The sequence below is a fragment of the Tribolium castaneum genome, chromosome 6 (assembly GCF_031307605.1).
Source record: "Tribolium castaneum strain GA2 chromosome 6, icTriCast1.1, whole genome shotgun sequence".
In the NCBI taxonomy this organism is placed as follows: Eukaryota; Metazoa; Arthropoda; class Insecta; order Coleoptera; family Tenebrionidae; genus Tribolium; species Tribolium castaneum.
This window is the reverse complement of record NC_087399.1, coordinates 2,338,460-2,353,835: the sequence shown is the minus strand read 5'-3', so window position 1 is coordinate 2,353,835 and position 15,376 is coordinate 2,338,460. Positions and strand designations below refer to the sequence as shown.

Genomic DNA, 15,376 nt, shown 5'->3' with positions numbered 1-15,376 from the left:
CGATAAATGTTCCGGACACCCGAAATCGACCAAGATCCAGACAAAAATAGGAAAAATCAAACATCAAAAAATACAATATATGGACTTTTTTTGGACTTTCAACAACTCTAAAGAGTTGTAAAGGCATATATAAGTACCCGAAAAACTATGATAGAACGAGTTTAAAAAAAAATATTTTTTTCACTTTCTTGAAGGTAAGTGTATGCTCAGGAAATTTTAGCAAAAAAAAACAAAATTTTAAATCTCATGAAAAGTTGGTATAATAGAGGAAATGAGCCGCTGAATCCAATGGAACAAACCGCATTGCTCTACGACTTTTAGTTTTCGAGTTATGAATTTTTTTAATGAATAAAATTTTTCACTATGACAAATGGCTACCCTAAATTTAGGCAAAAAACTTTAAATTTTTAATTCTTGTGAAAAATTGATATAATATGTAAAATGAGCCGTAGAATTCAATGGAACAAACCGCAATTCTCTACGACTTTTAGTTTTTTTTTATGAATTTTTTTAGTGAAAAACTTTGATCGCCTCTGTAGCCGGAACCGTTGCACGGAGCGGCTCCGGGTTTGGACGAAAAAATAGATAAAATTAAGCGCTATCAGATGGTTTTTTGTTCGTTGCTCTAAGTCTTACAGTTTCCGAGAAAAACGCAAAAAAAGGTTTCCACTTTCACTTTTTTTCAATTTTCAACCGCCAATTATGGCGAAACTATTAAAGATATCAAGAAACGGAAAAATGGAGGACAACCGGAATGAAAAACTCTACAAAATGGCATAGGACTCAAGGCGATATCTCGCAAAAAATTTTTCAATTTTCAATCGCCGATTACGGCCAAACTAAAAGAGCTAGAAGAAAACGGTTTGTTCGATCGTAAAGAGCACATCAAAATCTATAAGATAGAATAGGTTTTATTTGATTTTGAGACACTTTAAAAATTGACCGATTTTAAGGGGGGGGGTGTTAACTTTTTTTTATTTTTTTTTATTTTCTCATTTACGGCTAAACTATTCTAAAAAGTGGAACTGTTTTGATCCATACCTATGCAAAATGACCCGACGAATCGATTGGCATCGAGAAAATTGCCAAATTCCCAATAGTTTTTTAGTTATGAATTTTTTAAAATTTTACCAATTTTTGCATTTAGCAGCAATTTGCTCGAAAACTATTAGTCGGAGAACAATAATCTTTTTTAAAAAAAATAGATAATTTAAAGAGCTTTCCAACGATAATACACTTCATGCGGTTATCTTTAATAGTTCCGGAGCTATTGCTCGAGAAATGTTCCGGGTACCCAAAACCGACAAAAACTGCGACGAAAATTGAAAAAATCAAACATAAAAAAAAACGAACATTTGGACTTTTTGTGGACTTTTAACAACTTTAGTGGGTTGTTAAGACATGTAGAAGTCCATAAAAATTTGCTGGAGTTAGTTTAAAAAAAAATTTTTTTTCACCTCTTTGAAGGTAAAAGTGTATTACTCAGGAAATTTGAGCAAAAAAATTGAAAATTTTAAATCTCGTGAAAAGTTGGTATAATACAGAAAATGAACCGCTGAATTCAATGGAACAAACCGCATTGCTCTACGACTTTCAGTTTTTGAGTTATGAATTTTTTTGTTGAATAAAATTTTACACTATAGGAAATGTCTATATTAATTTTTAGCAAAAAACTTTAGAATTTTAAATCTTGTTAAAAGTTGGTATAATACAGAAAATGAGCCGTTGAATTCAATGGAACAAATCGCATTGCTCCACGACTTTTAGTTTTTGAGTTATGAATTTTTTTAATGTAAAACTTTAAACGCCTCTGTACCTGGAACCGTCCCCGGAAACAACTCTTTGTTTTGACGAGAAATTAGATAATTTCAAGCGCTATCTGACGTTTATTTTGTTTCTTATTATACTTTCCGTGAAAAACGCAAAAATGTTTGCAATTTTCATAAAATATTTACACCTACTAGAATTGACTATTAGCTCGATTTCTCGAGTTCTCGATACTTTTTTCTCGTCTCGACCAGAAACCATACAAAAAAAACCATAAACGCGTCCACGTCCAGCTTTAACTATTATGGAAATTGCATCGGAATTCCTGTCAAACATTTCCCGAACAAAGCATGGCCGACGGTTCGAACTAAGCTAATTTTCCGGTATTCCCGGAACGGAAACCAACCCCTCGTTTCTTATTTTTCGCGAATAATTGATCGACACGTTGAGATGTTTGAATTGTTGCGAATTTGGGTTTTATTTATCGCTTCCAGGAACGGACTCCGGAAAGGCCGGAGGCCCGCAATTTATCCCACGTTTCCGGTACGACGAACTAGGAAAATAAACAACTTTGAAGCTGGATAATTAGGTTGGAGCCTTGCGTGCGAGTGTCAACAGTTTTAGACAATTCTATTATTAAATACCTATTTATTGCGGCACAAAAGACGGCAAAGTGGCGCTTTTTTAAGCACACGGACTTGTAGTAATTAGTTTCAGGAAAACAATGTTTTTTTTAATTACTAAACGATTTTTCAAAATAATCAGTAATTTAACCGAAATAATGAAGGACGCTGATAAAATTCACCATTATCTTCACAAGCTCGCAAAGATAAAATAAAATTGTATCCTCGTACATAATAAAAAATGTAGGTAATGGTACTAACGCTAAAACTGTTTCATAGGTTTATGAAAAAAAATATTTGAAATTAATTTAAAACGCTGGAAGCGGCTTCATTTTTCCTCCGCTGCACTTTATTTTTGAGCACAGAATCGAGTTATCTGTACCTCGTTTCGCTTCCTGGTAGTTGAAGGAAAACAAAAAATGCGGTTTTGGTCACCCGATTTTTGTAGTAATTACTGCGGTTGTCGTAACAACGAAAAAAAAAATAAACAAACTTGTTCATCAATTTTTATTTCTGTGTAAATAACCGAAGCAAGCAAAAATCCCAGCTTGGCAAATAAACCACATTAATTAACTCAGCAAGCAAGTAATAAATATACAATTAGCTGCTTGTAAACGCTTGCCTCGAATTTTTCATCGTTCGTTTTAATAATAGTCCGCCACCTCCGAATCCTCCTCCTCCTTCGATCGCTTATCAATCTCTGCTGCTGCCCCCGGGGGCGGCACAGTGTCGTTTTGACGTGTCGATAATAATTTCGCAAATAAATCGTTGGGAGGTGTTTATTCTTGGCGCGCTCACGTCAACCCGAAAAAATTTATTATAACGGGAACCGCGTGTATCGACGTGTGTGTGCGTAGGTAGGTATATAAAGCGCGACGTCGAAAATTCGATTTATTACTAAAGTTCGGAGGGTCCACAACGAACATATGCATAACAGTCGTGTTTACGCCTTTTTTACACACGCTTGCCTAAAATATGGGGGATTTTTTCGCGTTAATCCGATTGATTCGGACGATAAATCGCGCCAAAAATACGGGATTTCTGCAAAACGTTGCTTTTTCTTCAAGTTTTTTGTTGTACAGGGTGCTCCAGCCCAGCCCCCACCTTCTCTAGCTCAATTATTATATAAGTTAGAAATTATTTGTACTCTAAGACACATTTCAAGAAAATATTTTTGATTATACAGAGTGTCACTAAAAAGAGTATGACATCACAATAATATTTTTTAATAATTTTTTTAAACACCTTCAGGGATTACTGTTAAAGAAAGTAAAAACTAAAAAAAAACAGATTTTCACCACTAGTTTGATAAATTAATAAAAAATAGAAACGGTGCTTCTTTGGTAACATTATTACTACGTACGTCTTGAACGAGGTCTAACAGACTAATTAGTTAAGTTTGATTGATCTGAATTATTATAGGGCGTTTACAATTTATTTTCAAATTTCTTAAACTTTAGAGCCTTTTATTTTGCTTATTTTAAATGGTAACCCCTGTTTATTTTTATATCACTCGATGCAAAATTAAAAATGAAACATTTTTTCTCTTAACAACCCTAACGTAAATCTTAATACATTTGGAGTTATTTGCCAAAAACCTTAACCATGTTCGAATTTTAATTATAAAGTCAATTTTTTAAATAGGAATCATAGTGGGCTATGACATTTTCGAAAAGCTTATTTTTTTCTGATTTGATATGTCTATTTGTGTAATATATTAATTTTAAACATTTAAGAAAAAACAAAACATTTCGTTTTTTTTTTATAGTAGGCCATGAAAAAATTTTGGATTTTTAATTAAAACTATGAAATTGTATTACGCAACAAGTATTTATAATTTAATGATTTTTTAAACGCTAATTTATTCAAAAACAGCATAATAAATTTTTATTAGATTAATAAAAATTATTTGTTTTTATATTTAAAATGGCAAGCTTACGTTGTCATTCAATTTTCCAATTTTAAACATGAAATGTCGGAAGAAGAAAAATCTTATTAATTGTATGATTGCGTATCAATAAAATTTTATTTTACAAAAAAATTTCAATGCAAACACCAAAATCAAATTCCATCTGCGGTAAAAAAATACACAACATCATCAACGTCACCTCTATTCACTAAATCATAAAAAAGTGCCATCAGATGGTAGTGACACATCGTTTGCAATTTTCTGCACATTTTTTATGTAATTAAAATCGTATATTTGTTCAATTGAAAATAATTTTAACACAGCTTATTTCAATAATTTTACATTTTTTACTTTAATAACCGTTCACAAAATTTCTAAATTATTCACACCTTTTATGTGAAATAATTTTTCCATGGCCAACTACTTTCAAATATTTTAAATATATTTTTTATCAGAAATATAAAAAAATATCAAACTATATTTATATTGTTTTGTGTTCAGAAAAAAATAAGCTTTTCGAAAATGTCATAGCCAACTATGATTCTCATTTAAAAAAATAAAACTTTATTACAGCTAAACGAATGATTAAAAAAATCGCTGATAACATTATTAAATTCTCTGTAAAAAGTGCCTGTATAATGTCTTTATTTCAAATGTGTATCTTTTATAATAAGGAAAATATGAATTTTTTAATATTTCACTAAAATGTCAACTTTTGTGTATAGGTCGAAAACAAAAGACGATAGCAAAATGCGGATTTGACCAAAATTTTTCTCTCAAAAAACGGACCCAAGAATGTGTCACTCGTTTTTCTCTAAACCTGTTAGTTTTGGAAATCGCCTAGCCTGTTGGTTTTAATTTTTTTAAAGTAGTCCTTGAACCGATTTGAAAAAAATTTAGCTATATGCAAAAAGCCGAAAAAGCATCTTAATAGAAACAAAAAAATAATAGCTTGCCATTAAAAAATATTTTTTGGAACACTCTGTATGATCAAAAAATATTTTCCTGAAATACGTCCTAGAGTATAAATAACGTCCAATATATTAAAAGTCCCACTTTACTAATAATTGAGCTACAGAAGATGGAAACTGGGCCACCCTGTATATTCACGTAGATGTTAGAAATTCCGATCGCAGCAAGCAGTTGACTTAATGCATGTTTAATATCGTACGCATCTAATGTTTGCTTTATCTCGCTGCTGATGTATGTATGAAATTCGCAACACATTACAGTGAGACAGTTTTTCCGTCTCATTCAAGACAAAAACCCGGCGAAAATCTGGTTGTACAAACCGCTATTGAATTTTAAATCTCTTGTGCGAGTTGCTGAACAAACATTGTCAAATCGATATTCAATTAGTCGTGTTGGAACTACTAACATGGCCGTTGCTTGTCGACTTATTAAAATAACATGGCGACGGACCTGATTACGAGAAACCGAAATCATATCATAAGAGTATACATAGTGTTTGCACTCGAACCTTGTGAAAGTTTTATCGTTCTGTGAATAAATGATAACAATTCACCATTTCCATTTGACCTCAGATAACGCCCCGATGAACATCTGTTTAGCGCGAATGCAATCAAAACATGCTTTATACTAAGGGTGTTTTCGTGCGTAATTTCAATAAAAAGTGCACATTTTTTAAACGTTTGTTGTTCATGTCGGGGTCACTCAAACAGGAAAATCACGATACTGCGTGACCGATTAAGGCATAATTCATCGAGGGGCTGCAAAATATGTAATTTTTTATCCTTTTTAATAAAGCTATTTAACTAAGCGTTGACGTTAATTGTGCACGAAGCTGATTAAGCACTAACTTTTCATTTACCCGATTTTGCGAAAAAATCAACTTTAGCCATATTTTAGTTTTTAGTCTTTAACTGAAGTGTAAAAAAATCACAAAATATTCAAAATAATGAAACGGCAGTATTGTGCTGGCTTTGCAATTGGATTCGTCTGCTGGGAAAGTAAATATCCAATCACAAACACCTTTTAATCGTGTTGCAGTTTTTTGCGCCACAGATAAGTAAGAAGGAGGTAATTTTTTATTTTTATTGGTCAAACGATGTATTCGGGGAACAAATGAGACGATAAACCGGCTTTATAGGGCTGGCCCCTCCCACAAAGTAGAATTTCGTCTTGAGTGCGAATAAATGGCAACTGGTGATTGATTCAAATTGGTTTTTCTTTTGCAGAGAAACATTTGTGTTATATAATATAATTATAAATAAAATATAATTATATTTTAAATAAACTATTCCCAAATTTTTGTGTTGATTTATTTGTTACGTTATTGTACTAAATTGTAAATAAAAATTAGTTCTCCAAGTTCTCCAATTGACGTTGTATCTCGACGAAATATTGACCGATATCTAAAAAATTGTTGGTCGTAGATGAAATTTATGGACATTTTTGAAATCCTCAGACAATTTTCTTTAAGAAAAACTTCTATTTGAGTTTGTTAGATTCTCAAGTTTGTCAAAAAAATCATATTTGTTGGTTTTTGACCAACAAAATTTTACGAAGTTCCTCAAACTTTGACTGATATCTTTAAAACTATTGCTCGTAGACAAAAAATGAAAGCAATTTTAGAATCCTTGAATAATTTTGCGTAGAAAAAGCAGGGTAACAATTATTTAAACTGCCTAATTTCAATAAAAAAAAACATTTGGAGTTATTTGCCAAAAACCTTAACCATGTTCGAATTTTAATTATAAAGTCAATTTTTTAAATAGGAATCATAGTGGGCTATGACATTTTCGAAAAGCTTATTTTTTTCTGATTTGATATGTCTATTTGTGTAATATATTAATTTTAAACATTTAAGAAAAAACAAAACACTTCGTTTTTTTTATAGTAGGCCATGAAAAAATTTTGGATTTTTAATTAAAACTATGAAATTGTATTACGCAACAAGTATTTATAATTTAATGATTTTTTAAACGCTAATTTATTCAAAAACAGCATAATAAATTTTTATTAGACCAAATTTTTGCAATTAATAAAAATTATTTGTTTTTATATTTAAAATGGCAAGCTTACATTGTCATTCAATTTTCCAATTTTAAACATGAAATGTCGGAAGAAGAAAAATCTTATTAATTGTATGACATTTTTGAAATCCTCAGACAATTTTCTTAAAGAAAAACTTCTATTTGAGTTTGTTAGATTCTTAAGTTTGTCAAAAAAATCATATTTGTTGGTTTTTGACCAACAAAATTTTACAAAGTTCCTCAAACTTTGACTGATATCTTTAAAACTATTGCTCGTAGACAAAAAATGAAAGCAATTTTAGAATCCTTGAATAATTTTGCGTAGAAAAAGCAGGGTAACAATTATTTAAACTGCCTAATTTCAAAAAAAAAAAAACATTTGGAGTTATTTGCCAAAAACCTTAACCATGTTCGAATTTTAATTATAAAGTCAATTTTTTAAATAGGAATCATAGTGGGCTATGACATTTTCGAAAAGCTTATTTTTTTCTGATTTGATATGTCTATTTGTGTAAAATATTAATTTTAAACATTTAAGAGAAAACAAAACATTTCGTTTTTTTTTATAGTAGGCCATGAAAAAATTTTGGATTTTTAATTAAAACTATGAAATTGTATTACGCAACAAGTATTTATAATTTAATGATTTTTTAAACGCTAATTTATTCAAAAACAGCATAATAAATTTTTATTAGACCAAATTTTTGCAATTAATAAAAATTATTTGTTTTTATATTTAAAATGGCAAGCTTATATTGTCATTCGATTTTCCAATTTTAAACATGAAATGTCGGAAGAAGAAAAATCTTATTAATTGTATGACATTTTTGAAATCCTCAGACAATTTTCTTTAAGAAAAACTTCTATTTGAGTTTGTTAGATTCTCAAGTTTGTCAAAAAAATCATATTTGTTGGTTTTTGACCAACAAAATTTTACGAAGTTCCTCAAACTTTGACTGATATCTTTAAAACTATTGCTCGTAGACAAAAAATGAAAGCAATTTTAGAATCCTTTAATAATTTTGCGTAGAAAAAGCAGGGTAACAATTATTTAAACTGCCTAATTTCAATAAAAAAAAAACATTCATCTTTTACCCCAACAAATATCGTATCACAAAAAAACATTGACCAATAATATCCCAAAAAATCTTAGCTGTAGATAAAAAATAAGCACAGTTTCGGAATCCGCAAACAATTTTCTTCAACAAAAACTTACCTTTTGTGTGATTTTATATTTAGTTTTTATAAAAAAATCTTGCAAAGTATTCAAGTTTCTTAACTAAAAATTTTATTTGACAAAGGCAAAAAAAATATTTTCGGCCTGATTTGCTAATTTTTGTGAAATAATAAACTAAAACGCTCGAAAAGATGAAAAATCATTGAAAAAAATTTTACGTAATAGCTAGTATTTACCTACAGCTGAATTAAAGTAACACTTGCAATAAGTTGGTTTAGGGACATTTGGCAAGTAAAAAGTTTGATCGCACAATTAATTAAATTCTCGTTTCAAATTGCAATTTATGTGATAAAAAAAGCGTTTTCTCGCTTTGTGATTAAAACACCTGCAAAAAACACAATTGTCCACTTACCTTATCAATGCTAAAAAGCCCCCCAGCCATGGTGGGACTATACACCGGTTCGGCCGGATTCTTGTGCCTCTTCTTCTCGTGTTCGGGCACCGCGTGCCAATTGAACTGTAAATTCCAATCGAACCCTCCCACATTGACTCCTCCACTATCATGGAAATGATACTCCAATGTTGTATCATCGATTACGTCTATAACCGGACACACCACCGTCGTCGGATCCCTTGCTATCCGATCCAAAAGCGGCTCCAACCAGCCCGTCGTGCACTCGCAGTGCGAGTCCAGATAAGTCAAAACTTCGCCTTCGGCATGTGCCGCCCCCAGAAGACGGGCTCTAATCAAACCTTCGCGTTTTTTCGCACGGATTATCTTGACTTTGGGTTCGGAGGCGAAATAGTCGACTAGTTGCTGCTTGAGATGATCCATGTCGGAGAAGTCGTCCACAAGGATCACCTCCTTGATGAGATGTGAAGGGGAGCGGTCGAGGACTGAATGAACTGTTCGAAGGAGGACAGACCAGGCCTCATTGTGGAAACAAATAATGACGGAGGTTTGGGGGAGGGCTTCCTGGAAACGACCCGGAGCCTTACACCTGCAACAAATTGATTTTGGCGTTTGTTGACAAACAAGACTTTGGGGGGATAAGTTTGTTTTGTTAAAAATGGAAATGTTTGACTCGTTTTTTATGTCTTCCAAATTCCAAAATTAAAAAACTATGATAGAACGAGTTTTTTAAAAAAAATTTTTTTCACTTTCTTGAAGGTAAGTAAATTTTATCAAAAGAATTTTAAATTTTAAATCTCGGTACAATACAGAAAATGAACCGCTGAATCCAATGGAACAAACCGCATTGCTCTGTGACTTTTAGTTTTTGAGTTATGATTTTTTTTGTTGAATAAAATTTTCTACTTTAGGAAATGCCTATCTTAATTTTTAGCAAAAAACTTTTAAATGTTAGATCTCGCTAAAAGTTGGTACAATACAGAAAATGAACCGCTGAATCCAATGGAACAAACCGCATTGCTCTACGACTTTTAGTTTTCGAGTTATGAATTTTTTTAATGAATAAAATTTTTCACTATGACTATGGCTACCCTAAATTTAGGCAAAAAATTTTAAATTTTTAATTCTTGTGAAAAATTGATATAATATGTAAAATGAGCCGTAGAATTCAATGGAACAAACTGCAATTTTCTACGACTTTTAGTTTTTTTTTTATGAATTTTTTAGTGAAAAACTTTGATCGCCTCTGTAGCCGGAACCGTTGCCCGGAGCGGCTCCGGGTTTAGTCGAAAAAATAGATAAAATTAAGCGCTATCAGATGGTTTTTTGTTCGTTGCTCTAAGTCTTACAGTTTCCGAGAAAAACGCAAAAAAAGGTGTCCATTTTCACTTTTTTTCAATTTTCAATCGCCAATTACGGCGAAACTATTAAAGATATCGAGAAACGGAAAAATGGAGGATAACTGGAATAAAAAACTCTACAAAATGGCATAGGACTCAAGGAGATATCTCGCAAAAAAAATTTCAATTTTCAAACGCCGATTACGGCCAAACTAAAAGAGCTAGAAGAAAACGGTTTGTTCCATCGTAAAGAGCACATCAAAATCTATAAGATAGAATAGGTTTCATTTGATTTTGAGCCACTTTAAAAATTGAACGATTTTAAGGGGGGGGTGTTAACTTTTTTTTAATTTTTTTTATTTTCTCATTTACGGCTAAACTATTGTAAAAAGTGAAACTGTTTTGATCCACACCTATGCAAAATGATCCGGGGAATCGATTGGCATCGAGAAAATTGCCAAATTCCCAATAGTTTTTTAGTTATGAATTTTTTAAAATTTTACCAATTTTTGCATTTATCAGCAATTTGCTCGAAAACTATTAGTCGGAAAACAATAATCTTTTTTGAACAAAATAGATAATTAAAAGAGCTTTCCAACGACAATACACTTCATGGGGTTATCTCTAATAGTTCCGGAGCTATTGCTCGAGAAATGTTCCGGGTACCCAAAACCGACAAAAATTGCGACGAAAATTGAAAAAATCAAACATCAAAAAATCGAACATATGGACTTTTTGTGGACTTTTAACAACTTTTGTGGGTTGTTAAGACATGTAGAAGTCCATAAAAATTTGCTGGAGTTAGTTTAAAAAAAAAATTTTTTTTCACCCCTTTGAAGGTAAAAGTGTATTTATTACTCAGGAAATTTGAGCAAAAAAAATTGAAAATTTTAAATCTCGTGAAAAGTTGGTATAATACAGAACATGAACCGCTGAATTCAATGGAACAAACCGCATTGCTCTACGACTTTCAGTTTTTGAGTTATGAATTTTTTTAATGAATAAAATTTTTCACTATGACAAATGGCTACCCTAAATTTAAGCAAAAAATTTTAAATTTTTAATTCTTGTGAAAAATTGATATAATATGTAAAATGAGCCGTAGAATTCAATGGAACAAACCGCAATTCTCTACGACTTTTAGTTTTTTTTTATGAATTTTTTTATTGAAAAAATTTGATCGCCTCTGTAGCCGGAACCGTTGCCCGGAGCGGCTCCGGGTTTAGTCGAAAAAATAGATAAAATTAAGCGCTATCAGATGGTTTTTTGTTCGTTGCTCTGAGTGTTACAGTTTCCGAGAAAAACGCAAAAAAAGGTTTCCATTTTCACTTTTTTCAATTTTCAATCGCCAATTACGGCGAAACTATTAAAGATATCGAGAAACGGAAAAATGGAGGATAACCGGAATAAAAAACTCTACAAAATGGCATAGGACTCAAGGCGATATCTCGCAAAAAAAATTTCAATTTTCAAACGCCGATTACGGCCAAACTAAAAGAGCTAGAAGAAAACGGTTTGTTCCATCGTAAAGAGCACTACAAAATCTATAAGATAGAATAGGTTTCATTTGATTTTGAGCCACTTTAAAAATTGAACGATTTTAAGGGGGGGGTGTTAACTTTTTTTTAATTTTTTTTATTTTCTCATTTACGGCTAAACTATTCTAAAAAGTGAAACTGTTTTGATCCACACCTATGCAAAATAATCCGGGGAATCGATTGGCATCGAGAAAATTGCCAAATTCCCAATAGTTTTTTAGTTATGAATTTTTTTAAATTTTACCAATTTTTGCATTTATCAGCAATTTGCTCGAAAACTATTAGTCGGAGAACAATAATCTTTTTTGAACAAAATAGATAATTTAAAGAGCTTTCCAACGATAATACACTTCATGGGGTTATCTCCAATAGTTCCGGAGCTATTGCTCGAGAAATGTTCCGGGTACCCAAAACCGACAAAAATTGCGACGAAAATTGAAAAAATCAAACATCAAAAAATCGAACATATGGACTTTTTGTGGACTTTTAATAACTTTTGTGGGTTGTTAAGACATGTAGAAGTCCATAAAAATTTGCTGGAGTTAGTTTAAAAAAAAAATTTTTTTTCACCCCTTTGAAGGTAAAAGTGTATTTATTACTCAGGAAATTTGAGCAAAAAAAATTGAAAATTTTAAATCTCGTGAAAAGTTGGTATAATACAGAACATGAACCGCTGAATTCAATGGAACAAACCGCATTGCTCTACGACTTTTAGTTTTTGAGTTATGATTTTTTTTGTTGAATAAAATTTTACACTATAGGAAATGTCTATATTAATTTTTAGCAAAAAACTTTAGAATTTTAAATCTTGTTAAAAGTTGGTATGATACAGAAAATGAGCCGCTGAATCCAATGGAACAAACCGCATTGCTCTACGACTTTCAGTTTTTGAGTTATGAATTTTTTTAATGAATAAAATTTTTCACTATGACAAATGGCTACCCTAAATTTAGGCAAAAAATTTTAAATTTTTAATTCTTGTGAAAAATTGATATAATATGTAAAATGAGCCGTAGAATTCAATGGAACAAACCGCAATTCTCTACGACTTTTAGTTTTTTTTTTTATGAATTTTTTTAGTGAAAAAATTTGATCGCCTCTGTAGCCGGAACCGTTGCCCGGAGCGGCTCCGGGTTTAGTCGAAAAAATAGATAAAATTAAGCGCTATCAGATGGTTTTTTGTTCGTTGCTCTGAGTGTTACAGTTTCCGAGAAAAACGCAAAAAAAGGTTTCCATTTTCACTTTTTTTCAATTTTCAATCGCCAATTACGGCGAAACTATTAAAGATATCGAGAAACGGAAAAATGGAGGATAACCGGAATAAAAAACTCTACAAAATGGCATAGGACTCAAGGCGATATCTCGCAAAAAAAATTTCAATTTTCAAACGCCGATTACGGCCAAACTAAAAGAGCTAGAAGAAAACGGTTTGTTCCATCGTAAAGAGCACTACAAAATCTATAAGATAGAATAGGTTTCATTTGATTTTGAGCCACTTTAAAAATTGAACGATTTTAAGGGGGGGGTGTTAACTTTTTTTTAATTTTTTTTATTTTCTCATTTACGGCTAAACTATTCTAAAAAGTGAAACTGTTTTGATCCACACCTATGCAAAATGATCCGGGGAATCGATTGGCATCGAGAAAATTGCCAAATTCCCAATAGTTTTTTAGTTATGAATTTTTTTAAATTTTACCAATTTTTGCATTTATCAGCAATTTGCTCGAAAACTATTAGTCGGAGAACAATAATCTTTTTTGAACAAAATAGATAATTTAAAGAGCTTTCCAACGATAATACACTTCATGGGGTTATCTCCAATAGTTCCGGAGCTATTGCTCGAGAAATGTTCCGGGTACCCAAAACCGACAAAAATTGCGACGAAAATTGAAAAAATCAAACATCAAAAAATCGAACATATGGACTTTTTGTGGACTTTTAATAACTTTAGTGGGTTGTTACGACATGTAGAAGGCCTTAAAAATTTGCTGGAGTTAGTTTAAAAAAAAATTTTTTTCACCTCTGAAGGTAAAGATGCTCAGGAAATTTGAGCAAAAAAATTGAAAATTTTAAATCTCGTGAAAAGTTGGTATAATACAATGGAACAAACCGCACTGCTCTACAACTTTTAGTTTTTGAGTTATTAATTTTTTGGGTAAAATTCCTTTCAATATTTTTGAAAGTTTACTGTTTGTCAAAATATAGAATTAAAAAACCATGAATTTGATATGTAATACTTGAAATTCTGCTGTGAATTTAGAGAAAAAACTTGCTTTCAATCGCTAGTCGCGGACACCCTTAATTACGCACACATACTGAGCCCTTTTAGGAGGCATTAATTTCGACTCTGTGCGAAATCTCTGATATTCTAATTCCGACAGTTCTAGGACGAGCCACAAGCCCGGAGGCGATTACGCGGGAATTAGACGAGAAGTTACGTCTTAAACCGGAAACAAGAAGGCGGAATCGCGCAGCGATTATTATTTATTTAAACGTCGCGTCTCTCTAACAAACCGGGAGAAAAACTATACAAACTTTTAATTCAATTCAGCTTTACAATTAGAAACTCTCCGAGAGATATATAAATTCATAAAAATTGTCCGGAGGCGACAACACATGCACCTGAAAGTTTGTACGTACGTGCTATTTACATAAAATATTTCGTAATAACTGCAACCGTTGAAGCGATTTTGATAACATTCAGAAAATCCATGTATTACAAAATTCTCTCTCTCTGTTTTTTAAACTACAACTCACCGAAAATAACTGTAATGAAACAATATTCCATGCTATTGATTTCCGGCGGCAAATACACAAAAAATCCGGAACCACTCCGGTTTGCAGTAATTTTAATAAATATGGAGGACTGTAGAAAGAAGAAAAATACTATTTATTAAAAATTATTAAAAAACACAAAGAATAATAAAATTTATTGAAAATTCTAATTAAAATTTTCCGATTCTTGACCACCGGTAAAATGAAATTCTCTACAACTTTCTTGTCTCTTTGATCGAATTTGCAGCAGAATGCTAAAACTTTGAGTTTTTTTTTAATTAAGTTTACGACATAATTTGTGCATCATTTTTGTCTCCTACTATTGAGAATTTAATTCTCTATCTGCCTGTATTTTTTTAATTGCCTTGTGCTTTTTCTCGAAAACTTAGACGGTATTGTAACCACGTTCCATTTTAAAAAATCCCCCACTTAACGTAATAATATCCCCGGAACACCGGCCGCAGGAACAATAGAAGCCGGTTCGGTTTTTTTCCGGTATTTGCGCATCGGCCGGTTTCCGGTTTCGGCTCCGGGCGTACACGTCGCATCATTAATCATTCCGGAATGCCGATAATTCCAAACTACACGTCCAAGATGTCCATAATTACGCCACCGTTTATTAATGTTCAAAGTGCGGAGATAAATCCCGGAAAAATATTTTCGCGCCGAAAATTTTAAACCTTAGTGTCACGTACATAACCAGAAAGTTTTCCCATATTTCCAGAGCTAATTCAACTTTTTGTCTTAAATTCTGACATCCCATTTTCGTGCTTTGTTCCGTCCCTCGACACGTGTCTATATGCAAAAAACGCCACCCCTTCGACTTCATGAATTTTAAA

The 15,376-nt window shown here is 31.9% G+C and overlaps 1 protein-coding gene across 3 annotated transcripts in view; it reads right to left on the bottom strand.

Annotated features, from left to right (window-relative positions):
* Pgant9 (Polypeptide N-Acetylgalactosaminyltransferase 9) overlaps nucleotides 1–15,376 on the bottom strand; it is a 97,133-nt gene that overhangs the window by 10,105 nt on the left and 71,652 nt on the right. For all 3 annotated transcript variants that reach the window (XM_064357266.1, XM_064357265.1, XM_965305.4), the window contains one exon: nucleotides 8,885–9,473. In XM_064357266.1, the coding sequence (XP_064213336.1) occupies nucleotides 8,885–9,473 (589 nt within the window). The remainder of the gene's footprint in view (nucleotides 1–8,884; nucleotides 9,474–15,376) is intronic.